We start from the raw sequence: 25,425 nt of genomic DNA, 5'->3' as shown, positions 1-25,425 counted from the left end.
ATTTGGTTCAAATGAGGTAAATTTCCAGATAAGGCATATATTACAGTCTTGAACTTTAATAACCTATATTTCTTCTATCTTTCTTATTCTTAGGTATTTGTAACTATCTTCTTCACATACCAATATGGTTAGTTAAAGCTTTCTAACATGCTTTACAATTTTTTTCTGATATATTTTATCCTGCAAATGTTTATATAGAGAGAAATGACACCAACTAACAACCCAGGAAATTAAGATGCAAGTAAGGCTCCGGTCTCCCCAAATATAGACATTTCCTTTGTATGAAACAGGAATATATTAATAACCAGGACCAAGGAATTGATGATCTACTAAAGCAAGGGACTGTAAATTGGTGCAATGTATTGTGTGGAATTGTGGCTGCAGGAATTATCTATCCAATTCCTTGACCAACAATTTAATTACAAGGATAACCAAGCTATTATGAGTTTCTTTTTAAATTAATTAAATTTATTTTGTTTCTTCACAGAATTGCCTTTTCAATTCATTTGCAGTTCCATTTCAGATTTGAAGCAACTCTCCAGCTCTATTTCCTCCAAAATTTTTACATTGGAAGCAAGAAACTATGGGCTGTTTAGACTTCTTCCAAGATTACCCTAAAAAAAAGAAAGAAAGAAAAATATTGCTAATCAAATAAGGGTGGAAGGAGCAATAAATGATCTTTCTCAAAAGTAAATAGTAAAGATCCTGAATCCATTGTTGTGAAACACATTGGGATTTTGATTTAAGACCTGAAGATGACATCAGTAGATGCCACTGCATTTGCCTCCATACTTTAACTCAATACTTATGCACAAGATAAGGATATGGTCCCATTCATTAAATATGAAAGCAGCTTGCCTGCCTGTCTTGAGCAATCAACTCCTTCTGCTTGTTGTTTGGGAATTGTAGATTAGTGACATCCATGATTCAGGATATAAGGGACTCTGCACTTATGTGCATGTAGAAAGGAGTGGATCATTTTGTATTAGTGCAGATTGTTTTACAGTTAGAAATATTTCAGTTAAAACTGAGGAATAAATCTTTAATATAGGACATTGAATTTGTTTCATGTACTGTTTCCAGATTGTTGACTGTTTGATAATTTTATTCACTGGAAATAATGAAATAGTAATTCATGTTATTCTGCTGGTTATTTTTTTTCTGTTTTCTGAGCTTTTGAAAGTTGGCCTTGAATGCAATTACCCAAGTGCTAAGTCACAGTTAAACATTAATTTAACTTACCCAACCACCCTGTCTTTCAATATAGCCTCTCAGTTCAGGATTTCCATTGATTGTTTCTGTGAGTATGTTTATCTGGCCCTTATCTCCAGTTTTCTTCATAAATTTCACAAACAATTTCACAGCAGCAGCTAGAAAAACTCTTTCAGGCTCTAGCCCAGGAGTTTGACTGATCCAATTCCTGCTGAGAGATTCTGTTACTTCTCCAAATTTCTTTATCTGTAAACATAGAGTGAATATTTCAAAAAGAAAATGCAACTATTGTAAGACAACAGGCATTTATAGTGGGGAACACTTCTGAGTCATTTTAAAATTTAAATCAAAGATTTATTAATAGGATCAAATATCTATTTTGTTCTACTTGTACAACAAAATTGACAATCATAACGCTTAAAATATTTCAATTAAAGCATAGAATAGTCTAAGTTTCATGAACCAACCAGTCCCTTCTTAGGAAAAAGATGAAGATCAAGAGCTGCTGAAGAGACAAGAAAATATGAAATAATGATGTCCTTTTTGACTCATTAACTTTAGAATGAAAGCCTAACACAAAGCCACTGTCTCACAGACAATCAATATCATTATACTGAAAGTGAGAGAGATGCAAATGGCAGATTGTTTAAAAAAGTTTACCTTGGAATGATACCTTCTTAAGAAGAGATGACTTCTGCTTCTAGAATCAACCTTACCTAATAACAGTCAATCCTTACAGTAACACCCATAATAGCGTTTTGGGAGGGAGTGGCATAATTCCAAAACCTTACTGTCTTTTTTAGTCTTTCCCTGGATCGATCTCCCCTTGTTCTACTGTACCCTCTGAACCTTGATTTCTAATTACAAAATTCTCTGTTCGGTTCTCTGGGTTGAGTCTTGACTGTGTTTTTGTTTACTAGTGTCAATGGAAAAGTGCCCTCCTGGTTTTGGACTCGAGTCATTGACTTCTTACTCCAGTTTTTATATTATTCCTGACTAAAGCTAATAACTAGATAATAAAAATGAAAGTACAAGGATTATGGACAAAGAAATCAGAAGATACTACAGCATTATTTGTATTAGTGCCTAAAATAACAAAGGAATGAAAAATAGACAGTGAAAGAAGAATTGAAAGAAATAAGATGAAAGAACAAGGATATAAATGGCAACTGCAGTGCCTTGAATCCTATAATTATTGTTTGTTATATTAATCTATTGGTCTAAATAGGTCCTACATAGCTCTAATCACCATCCTGCTCTTGAAAATGTAACACAGAATAGATGAGAAACCAGCATGAAGTAAAACTTCCAGTAAAGATACACAACCCTAGAGGGTTGCATTGCTATTGAAATTGGTCAGATGATGAATTCTGGCTAATGAAATCTCTCTGGAAAAAGAAAAGATAATGAGATCTCTCACATTTATTCTGGACAGCTGGCTCTTGTTAGTAGATTGCAGGAGCTGAGGTTTTTGTGATTAACTTGGCTGCGAATCACGGATTCAATCCAGCTGCAATATAGTCTATTGAGGGCTGTCAAACTACCGGCCCACTGGCTGGATGGGTCATGTGCATCCTAGTTCCGCGAAAGGGAAAAACATTGTGAAAGGTCACGTGATGGCAATGTGACATGGCAAGTTTGATACCCGTGGATATGGACATATGGCTCACTGAATCTCATTTCTTAATCACTTTTGGAAATTGCTTAACTGCTTTTTAGCTATTAGGACCCTTCACAGTGATAAGTTTTAGAGCAATGACTTAAGGCTCTTTCAATCTTTGATGAAAGAAGTTGAAGGACTTTTTTTTAACGAAAGGAAAAAAGGATCCCTAGAACATTGATTTTGGAAAGTAACAAGTGGACTAAGGGTTCAGATGGATTTGAAGTAAGATTTTGAAATTGATTATAAGATTAATTTCCATGGGAAAGAAAGAATTTTGAATTCTTTAAGAAATGATAGGATGGTGCTTTGAAAATTGGTCACTAGAGGGAACTAGAAGGAACCAAATAAAGGAGAAAAAACAGTTAAATTTGATTTACTAATACAGAATGGAGAAAAATATTTTAACATTGGCTAAATCAGGGGTGTCCAACCTTGGCAACTTTAAGACTTGTGGACTTCAACTCCCTTCAACTCCCAGAAAAGCTGGCTGAGGAATTCTGGGAGTTGAAGTCCACAAGTCTTAAAGTTGCCAAGGTTGGACACCCCTGGGCTAAATTGAAGAATGCAGCTCTTTGGGCTCTCTGCTGTGGCTCCTGGTTGGGTGATCTTACCACTGGCTGGCCCCCGCCCCTTGCCCTCCCCTCCCTGCCACTCCTCACCTGGCCTCAAACACAAAAACCAGAAATGGTGGGAGGGAGGGAGAGAGAGAGAGAGAGGAGAGAGAGAGAGAGACCAATTTCCCACAGAACATCGGGAGCCACAAACACCAGGAGCCACAAAATCTGGGTAGGAGTGGGAGTAGTCATGTGACTGGGTGGGAGTGACATTGAGTTGGCCTTGCCCACCCAGGTTTTGTGAGGAACGGGTCCAAATGGCTCTTTGAATGTTTAAGGTTGCAAACCCCTGCCCTACAACAACCCTGTGAGATGAGTTGGGCAAAGAGAGAATGACTGGTTCAAGGTCACCCAGCTATCTTCCATGCCTATAACACAGGAGTGGAACTCACAGGCTCCTGCACCTTAACCACTAGACCAAACATGTAAGTGAAACTGTAATGTCTTAATAATTAAAAGAGATATAAAAAAACGAACCAAAAAAGCCTGAATAACTTTCCTATATGGGATTTACAAAAGAGACTTTTGTTAACATTTTGAAGGATTTTGTGAGAAAGGACAAAGAAAAAAATGAAAAGAAATCAAGTTCTAGGACATTATTTGAAGAGATTAAAGATTAAGATTGTTAAAGTAAAAGGGTGTGATTGCGGTTATATAGGTATGTTGTTGATTTTAAAAAGGTGTTAAAGATTAATAGATAAGAGGCAACTTATGGGAACTAAAGTTCATCTACTGTATTTTAAGATAAGTTAATAGGTTACTAAAATTGTTTATGCCTGTTATGGAGGGGAAAGTTATTTATTTATTTTACTTTTTTACTATATCATTTTTCTTTCTTTTCTATTTTTCTTTCTATTTTGCCTTCTTTTCTACATGGGTTTTTTTTATTCCTTTTTTTAAAATTTGTATTCGTTCATACCTTTTGAATTGTAACATTCAACAAAAATACTATTTTTAAAATAGAGCAGAAAACATATTAAACTAGGACAGATCAAAGCAGCCAATATAAAATGCTTTGCAACTAAGAGGCTACAACCAAGTATTCTGCATAATTTACATCTACATAGATAATTTCTATAAATTAATGGTAAACTAAACCTGATGAATTTTGGCCAGAATGCTTAGGAAGGTAATTACCTTTCTTATGCTTTCCTCTGCAATAACTGCCTGTACGTGGCTTTCAATTTCTGCGTTGTACTTATCTCCTAAAGATTTCAGTGAATCGGCAATATCAACTGGATTAAAACTGCTTGCAGAACCTGTTGGTTAACAGAAGGTCAATACAGATTTATAGGTTCTCTCCCTATACAAAAATATTCTAATTCAATTTCTATTCCATTTCAATTCTAACCCTTTTGACACATCCCATATAACATTTACCTACATTTTAAATTTAGCTAAAGAGAATTTAAATTTGCTTATTTAAAAAATACAGGTAATTCTCAGGTTACAACCACTTGTTCAACAGCTATTTGGAGTGATGAAAGTGCTGAATGGGGGTGAGGGGGGACTTGCAACCAGTCTGTGAAGTTGCGGTTAATGCAACATTCTTGTAGTCCAATCCTTGTGGTCATAAATTCCAACATTCCTTACTGGCTTCCCATAAGTGAAGTCAATAGGGGAGCTGGCAGGAAGCCACAAGTTGCTACTGCTGGTTTTCCACTCTGCCTATGCTCTATAGTGCGAGCCTTTGGCAACTTCCCAGTCCCCTATGGTACCTACACACCTTTCAATGCTTCATAGTGCCTATCCTTGACACTCCCTCACCCACCTATACCTCTGACGCAAAGTTCTCACCTGCTAACTTCCTTGTCTGGGTCTCTCTTCTATGAATTTTAGGCAGGAGTGGGCTTCAAATTTTTTAGCAAGGGGCTCTCTTCCCTAATAACTGCCTGGGTGCACATGGTTGGGTGGGCATGGCCAACTCAACGCTACTCCCACCCAGTCACATGACCCCCCCAGCCATGTCTACTGAGGGTTTTGTTGCTCCTGGTGTTTTCTGTGGGAAATGCCTCTCTCTTTCTCTCTCTCCCTCCCTGTCCCCCTCCCTCCCTCTCATTTCTGTTTTTCTCTTTTTTCCACCCCTCTCCTTTTTCTTCTTCCTTTCTTTCCCTCCCTCCTTGATTTCCCTCTCTTTCTCTCCCTCCAGCCCTCTCATTTCTCTCCTCTCTCATTTGTTTCTCTTTTCCCTTTTTCATTCTCTCCATCATTTTCCCATTTCTCTTTCTTTTTCACCCCTTTTCTCTCTCATTTCTCTTTTTCTCTCCTTTTTTCTTTTTCCTCTTTCTTTCTTTCTTTCTTTCTTTTTCTTTCTTTCTCTTCCTTCTCTCTCTCATTTGTTTCCCTGTCTTTTCCCTCTCTCTTATTCTCTCCCTCCAGCCCTCTCTCATTTCTGTGTCCCTCTCCCCCTTCTCTCTCCCTCTCTCTCTCTTATTTGTTTCTCTCGTTCCTCTCTCTCATTCTCTCCATCATTTTCTCATTTCTCTCTCGCGCCTGAGATGACACGATGGGGACCGTGGCTGAGCAGTGCATTTTGTGACAGACTGCTTTTTACGATTCCGTGTCCTTCGCGGGCACCTCAACGCCAGCCACGGTCCCCTTCCTGTCGGCTCCGCCACTGCCGCCGCCACTGCCGCCGCCACTGCCAAATGCAATGAGGAAAGAGCTCTGGCTTTCCTACGCAGCGCGGCCGGCTACTCACGGGAGCGCGCAGGGGGAGCGGGAGAAGGAACTGGCGTTGCCACCTCCTTGATCCCAGCCTAGGAGGGTATCCTGCTTGTGTGTGTGCGCGTGCGTGCACGAAAGAGAGAGAGAGAGAGAGAGAGAAAGGGATACTCCCCTTTTCTCTCTCTCATCTCTCTGCTCGCCCCTTGTGCGGCGGGAGGCGAAGGCTGCCTTGACTGCAAATGTGGCACGTAGGCAAGTACGGGGCCGCTTCGCTTCTGCACTCTGGCTCTGGCAACCAGGGCGGGGTGGGGCCAACCAAGGGTGGGATTTGGGGACTCACCGAGCTCCGCAGAGTCTTAGCTAGGCTAGAGGATTGCCCACGGCCCTGCGAGCCCCTAGCAGGCCACCCCTGATTTTAGGCTATGAAGAGAAAACAAAAGTTGTCTGTCTCAGAGAACAAAATGAAAAGGGAAATCATCTACAGAAAGGAAGGAGTAGAAAGCTCACTCCACTAATCTAGCTTACATAATTGTGAAGATAAAAGCAATGGAAGAAAGTTAATAGATATTAACAAAGTTATAGATACATTACACAGGTAACATCTTGGTATGTAATTATCGTAAACGTCAGTGTCCTACAGGATGCCCAGACTAATTTATCTGCTTCACAATTGAAGCTGATTGAAACAGAATTTGGTATCCCTCACACAATGATTTCATAGGTGATTGCATAGAATAAACTGACCTATTTGGTTTCAATTGCAATTTTGGGGGAAATTCTTTCATTACTATTTGATTCGGGGACTGCTTCTGCTCACTTTCATGTCTTACCTACCATGATATCGGCAAAGACCATGGACTAAATGGCTATAGAAAATACCACCATTGCCCTTTTACCTACATGTGTTTCTATTTGCAGCTATTACATGGAAGAGTAATTAGCAACAGCAATAGCATTTAGACTTATATATCACTCCATAGTGCTTTATATAGTACTCTGGCCAGTTTACAATGTCAGCAACAGAGTCCCCATTTTATTGACCTTGGAAGGATGGAAGGCTGAGTCAATCTTCATGTATACATTTATTATGTTTTATAAATTGGAATACAATACAAAACAGGTAAACAAAACAGAAAAAGTCAATCTTGAGCCACATCAAGTTGAACTCTGGACTCTATATTAATAATTATACTATATATCATATATCATTATCATATATATCTTCTACTGAATCAAGAGTTTAGCAGTTTAGGATTTTGAAAACTCAAGGACTGTTCCAAACAACCCATCCTCTGTAGCGTAACCCAAAGAGGTACTCCTCTTCTGAGAATAAACAGATCACTTCCTTTCTACCAGCAGCCTGCCTTGCATCTCATTTGTGATATCCTGATTTGGAAAAGGGACTCAGAGAATTCTTTTACCAAAACCAAATAATGTTTTAATTAATCAACTGTAAATTTAAAACAGAACTGTTCAATTTTAAAACTTTGTTTGGGAGTATTATTATGCCTTAAGGATGGAGTTTTTGATGTTATGAACATAGTTCAGAATTAAGAAGCAAGTTCTTGTTTCTTAAATGCAAGAATTTTTTAAAATCTTAGTTTGGAATTTTAAATATTTATTTAAATGTAACTGATGCACTAGGACCTAAAGAAACTAGTTTTGGTCTCTAACAAGAATCAGTATGGATAGCAACCTTTTTTTTTTTTTACTCGAAGTAAGATCCAGCAGTTGGTCCTGATTTCAAAATTTTGGAAATACAAAGCCACCCCCTCCCTGGTCACAACTCACTTTAGAAATAAACCCTTTTACCTTGTTCATGGGCTTTTATTTCAGACTGGAGCTGCAGGCATCGACCAGTTACTTGTGACTTCTTTGAGCAAAATTTAGTAAACAAGGCTTCCACAATTCGTTCTGTTTGTTCTTCAAATGTCACTGAGTTGTTCATCTTCAGGTATGTATTTCAAACTTATTTTTCTAATAATTGTTTCTTCTGTTGTCTAGAAGAGATTGAACATAAAAAGTCTCCAGCAACTTTCTTCATTTAGAGGTCAGAACAGGAAACACAATTTACAAAGTAAAATGATTTATATTTTCTGTAATACATCTGTAGTCCCACCACCACGGTTTTAAGATATTTTCATCTGTGATAACTACAAAATATTAATTACCAGAAGCATTCAGACTATCAAGTCCACCGATGCGTTCTCTTCTACCATTCAAGATATTCAGTTGAGTAAAAGGAAATAGAATTTGATATGTGATATCATATGCATGGCCTTTGGACTCCAGGGCATTTTCATGTCATTGCCACAGCAGTAATATCTTTCATTAAACAGATATTCAATTTTTGTCAACAATTCTTTCAGTTACTCTAGATGCATACTATAAATCTTCCATAAGTCCCCTTCAACTTAATCTTGACCCCTAACAACTTTATGAATCCATCTACCGATATGTAGGCTTTATTGACAACAATGTGAAACTTATCTGCTAATGCCTCCCCCCCCATTTGTATCCTAAGGACAATCCTTGTTCCTGTTTCTTGATACTAACCCATCCAACTTCTAACGGGGAGTTCTCCTGCATTGCTTTTAGAGATCAGCTAAGCTTGGCTCAGCACTGTTATCTACTTGAACTTCTAGACATATTTTTTATTTAAATGTATTGCCTGCCTGAATGAGTGAATATATTGTGCTTATCACAGCTGAGAAATATTATAATCCTTAGATGTTAACATAACCAGGAAACAGAACCCTTCACACTCTTAGGACCCCAGGCCCAGGGATATAAACAGGTCTTCAATGCCTTCTGAGCATTGCCTTCTGAGTGGCATTTCCGGGGAAGCAATGGAAGACTGAAGACAACTTCACTTTTAGTGGAGCCAGTAGCCATAGTGGAAAGTGCAACCAGTGAATGGATTGGCTCCCCAAACTCCTCTCTAGATTAAGGAGAAGTTTTGGGATTGCTCATAGTGCTTCCAACAGATGTTCTCTATAACAATAGCTATATTTTGGAAATTAAAAAATTAATTTGGAAATAAAAAAAGAATAATTACAATGTTGATTTTGGAAAGCTTTTAAATTGACTAAAAGGGTCAGATTTTGAAACACAAAAAGATACCTGCTGTGGTTTGTTTAAAATTTTATTAAAATATATAAAGATTTTGAGTTTAAGAAATTGTTTCCTGGGAAAATGTTGTGAACGAAAGAAAAACATGATAACAGGAGACAGTGGTTACTATAGGCCAGGGGTGCCACACTCGATTTCATTGAGGGCCGCATCAGGGTTGTTTGACCTTGGGGGGCCGGGTGGGCATGGCCAGGTTGGGTGTGGCCATCTCAACATCACACTCGTGTTGGGGGTGCCTGTGGTGGCCTGAGCGCTCTACCAGCAGCCCTCCCAAGCTCTGTTTTCGCTGGCAGAAGCACTTCAGGCCAGTCCTTCGCTGTTTCCAGGGTGGCTCTGCAGGCCAGATCTAAACACCTCATGAGCCAGATCTGGCCCATGTGCCTTGAGTTTGACACCTGTGCTATAGGCAATCAGAAATATTTAATTTTAACTCAGAAAAGTTAGTTGGACAATTTTCTTACTTTGGATTTATAAAAGAAATGTGTTATACTTATAAAGAAAATCCTATAAATCAGTTTTTGTGATATTACTTACAAGGAATAACCATCAAGGTTTTTAAAAGTAAAATGAATGTGTACAAAGTTGGGTTAATTCAACCAAGGTTAAAATCTTTATGATTCTTTTTTGTTTTCTCCAGAAGCTTTTAATTGATTATTCTTGATTTAGGACTGAATGATGAAGCTTTAAAGATTTGCTAATAGGTAAGATATGGGAATAAGGTGTTGCATTTTTAGAGAAAGTGATACATTAATTTGTGGGATATCATTTCAAAGGATTAAAAATTAATATGTTGTTTCCGAAGAGTCATGTAAAAGCTATTTATAGATATCAAATAAAATATGACACTTTTTTTCCTTTGTAACTTTAGAGAAAATGACAACATACTGTACAAAGTGAATGAAAAAAGTATGAAATTATTTTAAGTTAAAATGCGTATGTTATTTCTGATGTCTTAATCAACTGCTGCTGCATAAGATCTCATCTTTTATCTATTAACAAATAATATTCATCATTCAGAGGCTTTATTATTTAGTGGATGAGATTTGCAATGAAGAGATTTTTGACTGAAATATTAAAGAAGGTATTAAATTGCTGAAAACATTTGTACTTGTGATGGAGAGTCATTTCTTTCTATACTTTTCTTTTTTAATTTTTATATTTTCCCTTTTTCTCTCACACTGTTTTTTTCTTTTTCTCTCTTCACTTTTTCACATTTCTTTATACATTTCCCTAGTTTTGTACTGATTTATTTTTGAATAGTTAATAATGTTCACCCTTCTCCAGGCAACAGACTGCTTTCTCCAAAGTCCTCTTTTACACCCCAGCTTTCTGACTTCACAATAGAGTGCCAAAACTTTTAGTACAATTAAACTGCAAATGAAATAGGCTCCTGCACTTGTTTATTTTCAAGGAGAGCAGCTCTGCTATACCAGTGAGAAAAGCCTTTTTCCTGCCTGCAAAGAAGCAGCAGCTGTGTTCCTCATGCTCCAGAAGAAACCTAACGACACCTAATGACAATAGAGCTTTTCTACCTTTCTTAGACTTTGGAACTCATTTGCCAAAATAATGTTGTCTCTAAAAGGCTCCAAAGAGCCTAATTAATCCTTTCAATGGGATGTGATTCTCAGCCACAAGGCAACGGGGATAGCCAGCTTTTTCTTTCTAAGGCTTTGCTCTGAATTAAAACATGCACATGAGATTTAGAAAACATTGTATAACTCTCAATAAGGTAGATGTCAGCTTTGGAATCATTATTAAAAGCTGCCACATAACTGTGGAGATATGGAGGGGGGCTGATATTATTCGAGTAGCTTTCAGTAGACAAAATAAATGCTTTAGTAATTCAAGGTCATTGTGAATGGCGCAGGGAGAATTGGAACTGAAGGGGGATTGGTTCACGTGATGTATGATGGGGGGAAAAGGGGAAGGTTGTAGGTTGGGTCATTGTGGGAAGTGGGGGGAAAACTTAGTTTCAGAATTCCACAGATGTGCCAAGTTCTATTCTAATAAAAGTACTTTGAGATTATGTTTGTCTTGGAGTTACTGGCTGGAATGGATAATCTTTGGAATGCTGACAGCAGAATGCTTAATACCAGTTACTGCTAAGTAATTTAAATTTCCAATTCAATTATACCAGATAACTATATGTAGATACTACACATGAGCAATATAGGTTATATCAGAGTAATAAATTGAAGGCAAACAATTGTAATTTGGTTCAAATGAGGTAAATTTCCAGATAAGGCATATATTACAGTCTTGAACTTTAATAACCCATATTTCTTCTATCTTTCTTATTCTTAGGTATTTGTAACTATCTTCTTCACATACCAATATGGTTAGTTAAAGCTTTCTAATATGCTTTACAATTTTTTTCTGAGATATTTTATCCTGCAAATGTTTATATAGAGAGAAGTGACACCAACTAACAACCCAGGAAATTAAGATGCAAGTAAGGCTCCAGTCTCCCCAAATATAGACATTTCCTTTGTATGAAACAGGAATATATTAATAACTAGGACCAAGGAATTGATGATCTACTAAAGCAAGGGACTGTAAATTGGTGCAATGTATTGTGTGGAACTGTGGCTGCAGGAATTATCTATCCAATTCCTTGACGGACAATTTAATCACAAGGATAACCAAGCTATTATGAGTTTCTTTTTAAATTAATTAAATTTATTTTGTTTCTTCACAGAATTGCCTTTTCAATTCATTTGCAGTTCCATTTCAGATTTGAAGCAACTCTCCAGCTCTATTTCCTCCAAAATAGCAGATGAGTCTTTTACATTGGAAGCAAGAAACTATGGGCTGTTTAGACTTCTTCCAAGATTACCCTAAAAAAAAGAAAGAAAGAAAAATATTGCTAATCAAATAAGGGTGGAAGGAGCAATAAATGATCTTTCTCAAAAGTAAATAGTAAAGATCCTGAATCCATTGTTGTGAAACACATTGGGATTTTGATTTAAGACCTGAAGATGACATCAGTAGATGCCACTGCATTTGCCTCCATACTTTAACTCAGTACTTATGCACAAGATAAGGATATGGTCCCATCCATTAAATATGAAAGCAGCTTGCTTGCCTGTCTTCAGCAATCAACTCCTTCTGCTTGTTGTTTGGGAATTGTAGATTAGTGACATCCATGATTCAGGACATAAGGGACTCTGCACTTATGTGCATGTGAGAAAGGAGTGGATCATTTTGTATTAGTGCAGATTGTTTTACAGTTAGAAATATTTCAGTTAAAACTGAGGAATAAATCTTTAAAATAGGACATTGAATTTGTCTCATGTAGTGTTTCCAGATTGTTGACTGTTTGATAATTTTATTCACTGGAAATAATGAAATAGTAATTCATGTTATTCTGCTGGTTATTTTTTTTCTGTTTTCTGAGCTTTTGAAAGTTGGCCTTGAGTGCAATTACCCAAGTGCTAAGTCACAGTTAAACATTAGTTTAACTTACCCAACCACCCTGTCTTTCAATATAGCCTCTCAGTTCAGGATTTCCATTGATTGTTTCTGTGAGTATGTTTATCTGGCCCTTATCTCTATGAGTTTTCTTTATAAGTTTCTCAAACAACTTCACAGCAGCAGCTAGAAAAACTCTTTCAGACTCTAGCCCAGGAGTTTGACTGATCCAATTCCTGCTGAGAGATTCTGTTACTTCTCCAAATTTCTTTATCTGTAAACATAGAGTGAATATTTTTTAAATAAAATGCAACTATTGTAAGACAACACGAATTTATGGTGGGGAACAGCTTGGTTCACCTTAAAATTTGTATCAAACATTTATTAATAGAATCAAAGATCTGTTTTGTTCAACTTATGCAACAAAAGAGACAATCGTAACACTTAAAATATTTCAATTAAAGCTTAGAATAATCTAAGTTTTATGAACCAACCAGGTAACTTCTTGGTAAAACAGATGAAGATCAAGAGCTGCTGAAGAGACAAGCAAATATTACAGATTACAGATTAACAGAGTTGGAAGGGACTTTGTAGGTCATCTAGTCCAACCCTCTACCCTAGCAGGAGACCCTACACCATTTCTGACAAATGGCAGTCTAATCTCTTCTTAAAAATCTTCATGAAGGATGAAGTAATGAAGCTCCTCATCATTATATTAAATAATAAATCATCATTATATTAAATCATTATATTAAATCATTATATTAAATAGTGATGTCAAAGCTTGACATGAGATCTTGGTACAATCATCTACCTCTCTTCAATTCTATACTGAATCATTTGAATCATTTGACTTTCTTGCCTTGGTTTTGGTATTATTCCTGACTAAATCTAATCATTAGATAATAAAAATGAAGCTACAAGGATTATGGACAAAGAAGTCAGAGGATACACAGCATTATTTTTATTAGTGCCTAAAATAACAAAGGAATGAAAAATAGTGAAAGAAGAATGGAAAGAAATAAAATAAGATGAAAGAACAGGGATATAAGTGGCAACTGCAGTGCCTTGTATCCTATAATCATTGGTATATTAATCTGTTGGTCTAAATAGACCTCACATAGCTCTAATCACTGTACTGCTCTTGAAAATGTAACAGAATAGATGTGAAACCAGCATAAAGTAAAACTTCCTGTAAAGATTCACAATCCTAGAGGAGCTGGAACAGAATTGCAATGGAGATTGGTGGTCAGATGGTGAATTCTGGCTAATGAAATCTCTCTGGAAAAAGAAAAGGTTCAATCTAGTTGCAATATAGCCTATTCAGGAGTGTCAAACTGGTGGCCCCCCAGGCCAGATGTGTCGCACGCAGGCCATGCCCACCCCAGTTCTGTGAAGGAGAAAAACATCGTGAAATGTCACATGGCAACATGACAAGCAAGTTTGACACCTGTGAAAATGGACATATGGCTCACTGAATCTCATTTCTTAATCACTTTTGGAAATTGCTTAACTGCTTTTTAGCTATTAGGACGCTTCATGGTGATAAGTTTTAGAACAATGACTAAGGCTCTTTCAATCTTTGAAATTGATTATAAGACTCATTTCCATGGGAAAGAAAGAATTTTGAATTCTTTTAAGAAACAATAGGATGATGTTTTGAAAATTGGACACAAGAGGGAACTAGAAGGAACTAAAGATTAAAGGAGAAGAACAGTTAAATTTGACCTACTAAGACAGAATGGAGCAAAATACTTTTAACATTGGCCGGATTGAGGAATATTTGTGAACAATGGACCAGGAGTTCATTTTAAAAATCTCTGCCATTATAGAAAGGCTTTGTTTAAAAGATATTATGGAAGAGGAACAAATTTTATCAGGCAAGGCTGAGACTGGTTTGCAAGGGGACTTAAAAATGACATGCTATAAGAAAGATATGGAAAAAGTTGCTACACTGGATATTTGGGTTTTTTTTTTCTTTATATCTCACCTTTTAATAGTGAGGTTATGTAGAAAGTAAACATAGGATCAGTCCAAAAGGACTTATGTCTATACACCAATGCAGAGAGTATGAGAAATAAACAGGGTAAATTACAAATAATAAATAAGGGCAGATATGATATTGTTGCCATTATGGAAACTTGGTGAGATAAAACCCACAAATAGAATATACAGGTAGAGGGATTTAAATTATTTGAAAGAAACAGACCAAATAGGTGGAGGAGGTGGACTTGCACTACATATAAGAAATAACTACATCTCTACACAACAATTATGAAAACTGACTTGAATGCATTTGGGTCAATATAAAAGGGGGAAATGACATTGCCATAGATGTATACTACAGGCCACCCAACCAAATAGAAGAAATAGATGAACTTTTTGCTAATCAGTTAACTGACTAGGCATGTAGGAAGCAATAGTAATGGGGGACTTTAACTACTCTGACATCAACTGGGAGACAAACTCTGCACCAAGTGGAAGATCAAACAGGTTCCTGACAAACGTAGCCGACAACTTTTTCTCCCAAAAAGTAGAGACAGGAACTAGGGGATCAGCCATATTGGACTTAATTCTCACTAACAGAGATGAAATGATAGAAGGTGTTGAAGCTACAGGGTGAGTAATCATGCAATATTGGAATTCAACATTATGCAAGTACATGCAATAGAACAAAGCCAAACTAGAGCCTTGGACTTTAAAAGAGCCAATTTTAATAAACTTAGAGCTTGGGAAAGATTCTATGGATGAGAATCCTCAAGGGGAAAACAACCCAAGAAACTTGGGAAACTTTGAAAAGTGATATTATAAAAGACCAGTCTAGCACAATTCCACAGGGGAAAAAATAACAGTTCTCAAAAGAAATCAGCATGGCTACATAAAGAACTCTCTGATAAATTGAAAGATGAAAAGGATAAGTATAAAAAGTGGAAAGAGGGGAATATAACTAAGGCAAAATATCTGCAAATAGCCAGAGCCTACAATGATGAAGTGGGCAAAGCTAAGGCTCAAAATGAACTAAGGCTTGCAACAAAAGTAAAAATAACAACAACAACAAGCTTCTTTCAACATGTACAAAACAAGAAAAAAGTTAAGGAAATGATTGGTCCATTAATGGGAAAAAGTGGCAAGCAACTGAGAAAAGACAGAACTGCTTAACTCATTTTTTGCATCTGTCTTTACATAAAAAGAAAAAAGTCCAACCAATCAAAAACAGTACCATAAAAAAGATTAGGAATACAAATTAAAGTAGGCAAGAAAATGGTAAGTGAACACCTGTCCACTCTAGATGATTTCAAATCACCAGGACCAGATGGATTACATTCTAAAATTCTGGAGGAATTGGCAGACGTGATCTCAGAACCACTGAACTATATCTGTCAAAGATCCTGGAGCACTGGGGAACTACTAGAGGATTGGAAAAGAACTGATGTAATTCCCATCTTCAAAAAAAGAAAAAACAGATTCAGGAAACTACAGACTGACCTCAATACCTGGGAAGATTTTGGAAAAGATGATCAAGCACTGAATCTGTGAACAGCTAGAGACAAACAAAGTCCTAACCAAAGGCCAACATGGGTTTGTCAAAAACAGATCATACCAGACAAATCTTATTGCATTCTTTGATAAAGTAACAAAATTAGTGGACTACTTGATAAGATAAAAAAATGTGGGTTAAACAGCATTACCACCAGATGGATTCGTAATTGGCTGACCAACTACATTCAATGTGTAGTCCTCCATGGAACTGCATTTATATGGAGGGAAATATGCAGTGGGGTACCTCAAGGCTCAGTTTTACGCCCAGTATTCTTCAACATCTTCATCAATGATTTGGATGAGGGGATAGATGGAGAACTCATCAAATTTGCAGATGACACCAACCTGGCAGGAATAGAAGGATCTTGACATACTTGAACATTGGGCGCTTTCTTACAAAATGAAAATCAATGGTGAAGAAAAAAATAAGGTTCTACATTTAGGCAAGAAAAAACAAATGCAGAGGTATCATATGGTAGTAGTAGTAGTAACTGAGAGGAATCTACTGTACTAGTGGACAATCATTTAAATATGAGCCAGCAGTGTGCTGCAGCTATCAAAAAAAGCCAACATAATTCTGGGCTGCATAAACAGAGGGATAGAATCAAGATCACATGAAGTGTTAATACCACTTTATAATACTTTGGTAAGGCAGCACTTGGAGTACTGCATCCAGTTTTGGTTTCCATGATATAAAAAGATGTTGAGATACTACAAAGAGTGCAGAGAAGAGCAACAAAGATGATTAGGGGACCGAAGGCTAAAACATATAAAAATGGTTGCTGGAACTGGGTATGACTAGTCTGATGAAAAGAAGGACTAGGAGTGACATGATATCAGTGTTCCAACATCTCATGGATTGCCACAAAGAGGTAGTCAAGCTACTCTCCAAAGTACCTGAGGGCAGGACAAGAAATGATGTAAACCAATCAAGGAGAGACATAACCTAGAACTAAGGAGAAATTTCCTGACAGTTAGAACAACTAATCAGTGCAACAACTTGCCTCCTGAAGTTGTGAATGCTCCAACGCTGGAATTTTTAAAGAGATTGAACAACTATTTGTCTGAAATGGTGTGAGCAGGGGGTTGGAATAAAAGACTTCCAAAGTCCCCTCCAAGTTCCAACTCTGTTATTTTGTTAAGATTCTGTTTTTACTTTTATAAATAACTCAAGGTGTTAATACATACATAATAATACATAAGACTCTTTTTTCCTCCTATTTTCCCTACAACAACAACCCTGTGAATTGAGTTGGGCTGAGAGAGAATGACTGGCTCAAGGTCACCCAGCTGTCTTCCATGCCTATAACACAGGAGTGGAATTCACAGTCTCCAGCACCTTAACTACTAGACCAAATGTGCAAGTGAAACTGTGATGTCTTAATAATTAAGAGGGATATACAAATAACAAACCAAAAGAGTGACTTGGGTATGTATATCCCTATATGAAATTTACAAAAGAGACTTTTTTTTAAGTTTTGAAGGATTTTGTGAGAAGGGATAGAGGGAAAAAAATGAAAATAAATCAAGTTCTAAGACATTATTTGAAGGGATTAAATATTAAGATTGTTGAAGTAAAAGGAAGGGATATAAAGTTATGTGATTAAGGTTATATACTGTTGGTATGTTGTTAATTCTGCTAATAATAAGGCTTTAAATATTTTTTTATAGATAAGAGATGACATATAGGAAGAACAGATCATTTGTTGTAGTTAAGAGAAGGTAATGAGTTACTAAAATTGTTTATACTTGGAATATGGAATATAAAAGGGGAAACTATTTCTTTATATTTTTACTTTTTTACTATATTGTTTTTCTTTCTTTCTATTTTGCCTCCTTCCTGAACTTGGTTTTTCTTTTTAAGTTTGTACTTTGTTAATTTGTAACATTCAACAAAATTACTATTTTTAAAAAACAAAACACATCAAACTAGGACAGTCCAAAGTAGCCAATGTAAAATGTTTTGCATCTATGAGGCAGCAGAAAAATATTCTGGAAAAATGTACATCTACATAGATAATTTCTATTAGATAATGGTACATTAAAACTAATGGATTTGGTCCAGAATGCTTAGGGAGGTAGTTACCTTTGTTATGCTTTCCTCTGCAATAACTGCCTGCACATGGCCATCCAACTCTGCTTTGTACTGATCTCTTATGGATCTCAGTAATATGGCAATATCAATTGGATCAAAACTGCTTGTAGAATCAACTGTCGGTTAACAGAAAGCCAATGCACATTTACAGTTTCAGTCTCTTATAAAAATATTCTAATTGGTCTTCTCTTCCATTTCAATTCTAATCCTTTTGATGTGTCCCATTTATTTATCTACATGATAAATTTAGCGAAAGAGAATTTAAATTTGCTTGTTTAAAAAATACATAAAATTTGTAACCTTAATAAAGTTAGAATCACTTCTTCCGTAACTATTCAGAGTTAGGAAAGGGTGAAGCAGAGGGGGGAAGCAAAACCAGCCTGTAAAGTTGTGGTTAATGCAGCATCCTCGCAGTCATGTGATGACCATTTCTGACATTCTCTACTGGCATCTCATAAGCAACGTCAATGGGGCAGCCGGCAGGAAGTTGCAAGTTACTCCTTCTGCTTTTCCACATGCCCATGCTCTATATTGCCTGCCTTTGGCACCTTCCCTATCCCCCTTATGGCACCCACATCCTCCAATGCTCCATTAGCACTTGCTTGTGACATTACCTGCCCACTCATAGCTCTCAAGCACAGTTCTTACCTGCCGGCCCACTTGCCTGGGCCCTGTGTCCTATCAGTTCTGGGTCTATGAAGAGAAAACAAAGTTTTCTATCTCAGAGAACAAGGAACTGAAAAGGGGAATCATCTAGAGAAAGGCAGAGGGAGAAAGGTACCTATGAAGCTCACTTAGCTTGCACAATTGTGAAGATAAAAGAAGAGGAGGCAGTAATAGATACATTGCACAGGGGACATCTTGGTATTGTGAGACATTTTATATCCAAATATATTTTATTCTTTATACTGTTTCCATTTTTGCCTTAAATATATTAACCGAATCCACAACAGCCTGAGAATCAGTATCTCCAAATTAATCAAATTAGCAAACTTCCTCAAACTTGAAATAAGTCACCAAGACCTAATCCACATATCAAAAGATAAGGTCTGCAAACACAAATAGAGTTAATTAAATTAAGTCTCCCAATAGAACTATATATTCACAAGAATACATACACACACACACCTCACCACGTAGACACTTTCCCACCCCAGGCAAGCAAACTGTTTTGCTTTTAGGAATACATATTTCTATTTTCCTCATAGCTGTCTGGATCTCATTTTTACTTACTCTTGCATATTTGAGTTGGAACCCAAAATTATTCTTCTGACAGTATGTAATGGTTGTAAACCAGGGTGGGATTCTACTGGTTCTCACCTATTCGCTAGAACCTGTTGTTAACTTTCTAAGGAGTTCGGAGAACTGGTTGTTAGAAGAAATCTCTTGTTTTTTTCCCACTTTATAGGAATAATCCTGTAATGAAGACAGGAAACATTCTGGTGTTGTTTCTAGCCTAATCTTTATTGCTCTGCTTACAGAAATGCCTCTCCATTTCTCCGTTAACCCTTATTACAATCTTGACAGTATGCCTAGACTTCCTGAGGCCTGAGCTTCTCTGGAGTTTTTTTTTTCTTTGCTGGTACTTGACTTTCTTAAAGGGGAAGGTTGTTCTAAGCTTTTTATATTGCTGTTGGGAGGAAATACTTCTCCTGTTGGAGTTCTTCCAGCTGGGATGCAACTATCAGTGCTTTGAATAAATAATTGAATAACGCAGCAGAGCTGCCAGAAAGAAGCTTTTAATGACAAGGAACCAAGATGAGTGACATTTAGCAAGGCTTCTTGGCTAGCTAGAAAGACTGACATTCAAACGTGAGTTTACATACCCTTTCTCAGTTTTGGTCTAAAACTGGTTTTTGGTGAAGTTTAATTCTGCTTGGTGATATTTAATCCTATGTTTATTGATGGGATAATTTTCCCTATTCAGCTTTGTTTGGAAGGAAAAAGGTGAATCTCTGTTCCTGAAAAGAAACTGGGTTGAGAAATCTGGCTAGTTCCTGTGTCTATTTGTTCTAGTAATTGGTTTAACAAGCAACAGCTACTGTTGTGATTTACTTATTTGTATTGTGTTTGAATTTTTTCCTGCCTCGTGGTTTCTTTTTTCTATCGGGGTGTGTGTGTGTGTCTTCCTTTACTGTTTTAGTGGTTCCTGGTATTATTCTTTTGGGTTGTACTTCCAAGAAGCAGGATGCAAACTTGGCACTGATTTTTTTACTGCCTTTCTGGGTGAGGCATGTGATCTTTTCTTAAATCTGGATTTCCTTAGGATATCTTGTGAGGGGAGTGAGACCAGCTGGTATCTTTAAGTGGTGCAAATGAATCTAAGGATTGCTTCTCCTGTGTGTGCTCTTTCTGGAGAGTTTAAATGACCTCTCTGCTAAAGGGTTTCACTTTATGAGCAAGAGATGGCTGCTTGATAGTTATCACTGCATTTTAACTATTTTCAATCCACAAAGTGCTCTGGCACTCTACTTGATTTGTAACTCCAGCTTGCAGGTATTTTTAATCTAATGATTGGTATTTAGGGCAGCTTTTTGCAAGCAAAGAAGTTTTTTTGTATTTTTGTACAGGTAATCCTTGACTTACAACAGTTCATTTAGTGACCATTTAAAGTTACAATGAAAAAAGTGACTTATGACCATTTTTCACACTTATGACATTGCAGCATCCCCATATTCACGAGAGGCCAGGCGAGCAGAAGCGCCCCTCGATGTGAGTGACGTCGAGTTGGACATGCCCAGCCAGTCACATGGCCACCCAGCTACACCTACCTAGCTGGTCATTAGGGCAGAGAACCAGTTGTTAAATTATTTGAATCCCACCCCTGGTTGTAAACCTCAAAATGGTACACAGCAGGCTCAGACTAAATTATTTTGTTTCAGAATTGATGTGTCTGAGACAGAATTTGAAGTCACTCACAGAATGATTTCACAAGTGATTGCATAGAATAAACTGATCTATCTGGTTTCAGTTTCAATTTGGAGACCAATTTGTTTGTTTGTCAGGGTTCCAGTTAACCAACTCTAAACCTCCCTTGGGTTTCCCCCTAGTTAAAAGTAAAGTTTTCTTTCTCCTGCCCATGCAGTCCATCACATGGTCCAATCAGGTTACAATCCAAGGTTCAGTTGGTCTCAGATCCCATGTCCTTGCACCTGGTGGGAAGTCCTTGGTTCTCAGAGGAAAGAATTTTATTTTGGCAACAATCCCCCAGCTATCTCTATCTCCCCCCTTCCGTTCCCATAGCTCCACTCATCTCCGCTATGACAGCCCTGAAGGTGCCAGGGGGAAATGGCTTCAGGGCCGACATTGTTACTATTAGATTTAGGGACTGTTTTTCTACTTGCCTACGCTATATAGTGCCTGTCTGTGGGTCCTTCCCTGACTCCCATGGTACCCACTCAACTTCCAATGCTCCACATGTTCCTTTGACATTCCTTCTCTCACCCATAGATCTCAAGTACAGTTCTTACCAGCAGGCACACTTGTCCAGGTCCTGTATCTTGTCAGTTCTAGGTCTGTGAAGAGAAAACAAAGTTTTCTATCTCAGAGGACAAGGAATTATAAAGGCAAAAATGTCAGATGATGCTCCATTCAAAATCCAAGAAAGAAATACTTAGACTCTTTTAATTAGAGAAAATATATCTTTTACTGGAAATCAAGTGGTAGCAACAAAAGAATTCTGAATCTGAGAAAATAGGCGCGTAAATCACATATACAAAGTAATGGCAACGTTCCCACCCCCAATAGTTCAATTGGTTCCTCGAATTAAAAGTTGTGTATACCATCATGTGGGCATCTCCAGGTGGTGATGAAGCTTCTGTCCGTTGACCTTGACATAGTTTGATAAAGAGTTGCAGCTGCGCATAGCATAGAATAGAAACCTAAACATAGAATAGAAACCTAAGCAAGAATGTACTCCCCCCAGTTTATACAGTTCTGGTTTGTAACACCTCCAGCTCACTTCCCATAATCATTCTCCCCCTCCTCCCCCCATTACTTATGACAGCCAAAAGATGCAAAGCAAAGGGAGAAAATCTTGAAGGCTGACATTCGGCCCTCCTAAAAAAAGACGTTAGTCCTAAAAAAGAAAAAAGAAAAGGTAATAGACAATATACAGGTAACAGCAGCATACTTATTTTCTTAGGGTTTATCAGGATATTTAGTACGAAATGCCTTGATAAGTGTAGGAGCTCTAACATCCTTCTCATTCACCCACTCAGCCTGGGAAGAAGGAAAATGTTTTCAAGCAACCAAATACTGAAGTCGACCCCTTCGTTTTCGAGAATCCAAAATTTCTTTAACTTCAAAATGTTGTTCACCTTCAATTAGCAATGGTACAGGAGGATCAACCTGAGTTGGTCTCAAGTCGGAAGTATGTTCAGGTTTTAATAAATGAACGTGGAAAATAGGGTGGATCCATCGAAGAGTTTTTGGTAATTTCAGTTGGACTGCCACAGGGTTTACAATTCGTTCAATTGAGAAAGGTCCAACATACTTAGGGCCAAGCTTTTTTCTATTCTAAGCATAGAATAGAAACCTAAGCAAGAATTTACTTCCCCCAGTTTATACAGTTCTGGTTTGTAACACCTCCAGCTCACTTCCCATAATCATTCTCCCCCTCCTCCCCCCGTTACTTATGACTGCTGAAAGATGCAAAGCAAAGGGAGAAAATCTTGAAGGCTGACAGAAAGTTACTTATGAAGCTCACTCAGCCAGCCTAGCTTGCATAATTGTAAAGATAAAAGAAGTGGAGGAAAGTTAATGGATGTTATCGTAGTAATAGATATATTGTACGGGGGTATCTTGGTATGTAATGGTTGTAAACCTCAAAATAGCAACAGCATGCTCAGACTAAATTATTTTGCTTCACAACTGATGTGCCTGAAACAGAATTTGGCATCCCTCACCCAATGATTTCACAAGTGATTGCATAGAATAAAGTTTTAGTTTTAATTTGGAGGCCAATTCTTATGTTACTATTAGAGCTGGGGCAGTGGTCGGATTCAAAATTTTTTACTACCAGTTCTGTGGGCGTGGCTTGGTGGGCGTGGCAGGGGAAGGATACTGCAAAATCCCCATTCGCTTCCCACCCCACTAACCTGCTTTCCAGCTCCATTCTCCTGTGTAGGGCAACCAAAGAAGTCCCAGCTGATCGGGATGGGAGGCAGAGAATAGATGGGAGTGGGACCAGTCAGAGGTGGTATTTGCCAGTTCTCAAACTACTCAAAATCTCCACTACTGGTTCTTCAGAACTGGTCAGAACCTGCTGAATACCACCTCTGAGCTGGGGACTGCTTCTGCTCACTTTTATGTCTTATGTCAGTGGCCATGATCATTGACTAAATGGCTATCAAAAATGCCATCATTGCTCTATTTCCTACATGTATTCCTATTTGCATCCATTATAAAGAAGAGTATTCATGTATATTGCATGTTTCCTGCTATTGAATCAGGAGTCTGACAATTCAGGATTTTGAAAACTCGAGGACTGACTTTGTTATAGGACCTGCCTGTATCTTAAAAACTGCCTCCTTAAAGTCCCATCCTCAACCATCTCAATGTAATGTTTTAAATATGTACTTGGATATAAATCCCACTTTCCTGTGCAGCACAACCCATGGTCATGCTAGCTAATGAGGCAAACATAGTCTTGCTGAAAATAGTAGATCTTGCAGGAGAATTAGCAATGTCCTGAAAATTTAGTACACATTAGATCAACTAATCTTTTAATTAATAGGCAGTAGATTTTTAAGCAAAACTATTCAGTTTCAAAATTTTATTGAATTTTAAACTTTTGTTTAAATGTAACTGATCAATTAGAGGGCAAAGGGTTAAAATCCCTTAGTGGTTTCCACTAGCATCTTTGAACTACATCAGGGGTGTCAAATTCAATTACATTGAGGGCTGTATCAGGGTTGCCTTTGACATTGGAAGGCTGGGGGGGGGCATGGAGGGGAGCCGGGGTGTGTGACCATGGTGGGCATGACACAGGACTGGGACTGTCACGGGTGTGGCCAAGTGCTAAGGCCAAGTGCTTCCCTGAGACTGTCACTCATACTCATTATAATCTTCCTTCCTTCCTTTTCTTTCTTCTTCATTCTCCTTTCTTCTTCCTTCCCTTTTTTCCTTATTTTTCCTTCCTTGGTCTCTTCCCATCTTTCCTTCTTTTTCTTTGTCTTTCCCCTTTCCCTTTCTCCTTTCCTGTTCATTTCTTGCATGCTCAAATGCAAAAGAGGTAACATTTCTCCTTTTGTTTTGTTTTTAGTTTTTTTTCCTGCCAGAGCACAGGGGGACCGCATGTGGCTCCCGCACCCCATTTTTACCCTGGACAGCCTCATGAAGCCCTCTGCCAGCAAAAACAAAGCCTGAGGGGGCCACACACAACCCCCCTGAGCTCCATTTTCACTGGCAGAGGGCTGCAGGAGGCCGTCATGGCCAAAAATGGGAGGGCTGCATGTGCCCCCCGAGCTCCATTTTTGCTAGCAGAGGCACTGCAGGAAATAGCACTTTTGCTATTTCCAGGCCGGCTGTGTGGGCCAGATCTGGCTTGTGGGACTTGAGTTTGACACCCTTGCACTACAACAAATAGAAACTAACAAAAAATACAATGGTAACAAACTTATTTTTTTCCTCCAAGTTAGATGCAGCTCCTGGTCCTAACTTCAAAATTTGGGAAATACGAAGCCACCTACCCACCCACACTCATTGCAAATTTTCTTCCAAAAAATAGTCATTACCTTCAATTACAATCATTTTTCTAGACTGGAGAGGATATTCCTTCCTTGAGTAAACAGTAGTAAATAATCCTTCTACAATTTCTTTTGTCTGTTCTTCAAACATAATTTAATTGTTCATGTTCAGATATGTATTTCAAATAGAAGTTTCTGTCTTTATTTTTCCAAGAGTAGTTTCTTCTGTTGTCTAGAAAAGATCAAATATTAACAGCCTCCAGCAGCTTCCTTCATTTACATGTCAGAATATATATAACATTCAGCAGATACTTCTCAGAACAGGAAACATAATTTACAAAGTAAAATTATGTATGTTTCCTGTGAAACCTTGGTAGCCACACTATAGCCATTTTAATATAT

The 25,425-nt window shown here is 37.7% G+C and overlaps 2 protein-coding genes and 1 long non-coding RNA gene across 7 annotated transcripts in view; 1 reads left to right on the top strand and 2 right to left on the bottom strand.

Annotated features, from left to right (window-relative positions):
• Positions 1-446: 446 nt before the first annotated feature.
• Positions 447-25,110, bottom strand: BCL2L15 (BCL2 like 15). 2 transcript variants are annotated; one of them, XM_087929308.1, is made up of 6 exons: positions 25,072-25,110; positions 21,805-21,849; positions 7,969-8,156; positions 4,627-4,748; positions 1,243-1,458; positions 447-614 (listed from the first exon to the last, which is right to left on the bottom strand). In XM_087929308.1, exons 3-6 carry the CDS (start codon positions 8,102-8,104, stop codon positions 582-584), a joined length of 507 nt encoding a protein of 168 aa, XP_087785434.1. In that variant the 5' UTR covers positions 8,105-8,156; positions 21,805-21,849; positions 25,072-25,110; the 3' UTR covers positions 447-581. The 2 variants fall into 2 exon arrangements, with proteins under 2 accessions (XP_087785434.1, XP_026568710.1); XM_026712925.2 differs by lacking the exons at positions 21,805-21,849; positions 25,072-25,110 and adding an exon at positions 8,328-8,435.
• LOC148126077 (uncharacterized) lies at positions 3,620-11,896 on the top strand. 2 transcript variants are annotated; one of them, XR_015742753.1, is made up of 4 exons: positions 3,620-3,914; positions 7,993-8,110; positions 9,926-9,989; positions 11,698-11,896. It is a non-coding gene; the product is annotated as an uncharacterized LOC148126077 (long non-coding RNA). The 2 variants fall into 2 exon arrangements; XR_015742752.1 differs by lacking the exon at positions 3,620-3,914 and adding an exon at positions 6,123-6,408 and having other exon boundaries at positions 11,698-11,881.
• LOC113444282 (bcl-2-like protein 15) overlaps positions 11,946-25,425 on the bottom strand; it is a 192,989-nt gene continuing 179,509 nt past the window's right edge. The window contains exons 1-7 of one of the 3 annotated variants that reach the window (XM_087929306.1): positions 25,072-25,174; positions 22,117-22,215; positions 21,805-21,849; positions 18,983-19,027; positions 18,326-18,450; positions 12,755-12,973; positions 11,946-12,125 (exon numbers count right to left, since the gene is read on the bottom strand). In XM_087929306.1, the coding sequence (XP_087785432.1) occupies positions 12,093-12,125; positions 12,755-12,973; positions 18,326-18,450; positions 18,983-19,027; positions 21,805-21,849; positions 22,117-22,215; positions 25,072-25,174 (669 nt within the window). In that variant the 3' untranslated portion in view covers positions 11,946-12,092. Of the gene's footprint in view, positions 12,126-12,754; positions 12,974-18,325; positions 18,451-18,982; positions 19,028-21,804; positions 21,850-22,116; positions 22,216-25,071; positions 25,211-25,425 lie in introns of those variants that run through there. The other 2 variants (XM_026712954.2, XM_087929307.1) reach the window with 2 other exon arrangements.

This window comes from Pseudonaja textilis, chromosome 3 (genome assembly GCF_049901715.1).
Source record: "Pseudonaja textilis isolate UNSWEBS1 chromosome 3, rPseTex1.2, whole genome shotgun sequence".
In the NCBI taxonomy this organism is placed as follows: domain Eukaryota; kingdom Metazoa; phylum Chordata; class Lepidosauria; order Squamata; family Elapidae; genus Pseudonaja; species Pseudonaja textilis.
Note: the sequence above shows the minus strand (reverse complement) of the source record. Positions and strands in the feature narration are given on the sequence as shown.

Excerpts from the sequence above, each read along its gene's own strand:
- BCL2L15 (XM_087929308.1), bottom strand. The coding sequence starts at position 8,104 with ATGAACAACTCAGTGACATTTGAAGAACAAACAGAACGAATTGTGGAA. Across the intron at positions 4,749-7,968 it reads AATAAAAGCCCATGAACAAG|GTTCTGCAAGCAGTTTTAAT; the intron begins GTAAAAGGGTTT and ends GTTAACCAACAG. Across the intron at positions 1,459-4,626 it reads CAGAGGAAAGCATAAGAAAG|ATAAAGAAATTTGGAGAAGT; the intron begins GTAATTACCTTC and ends CTATGTTTACAG.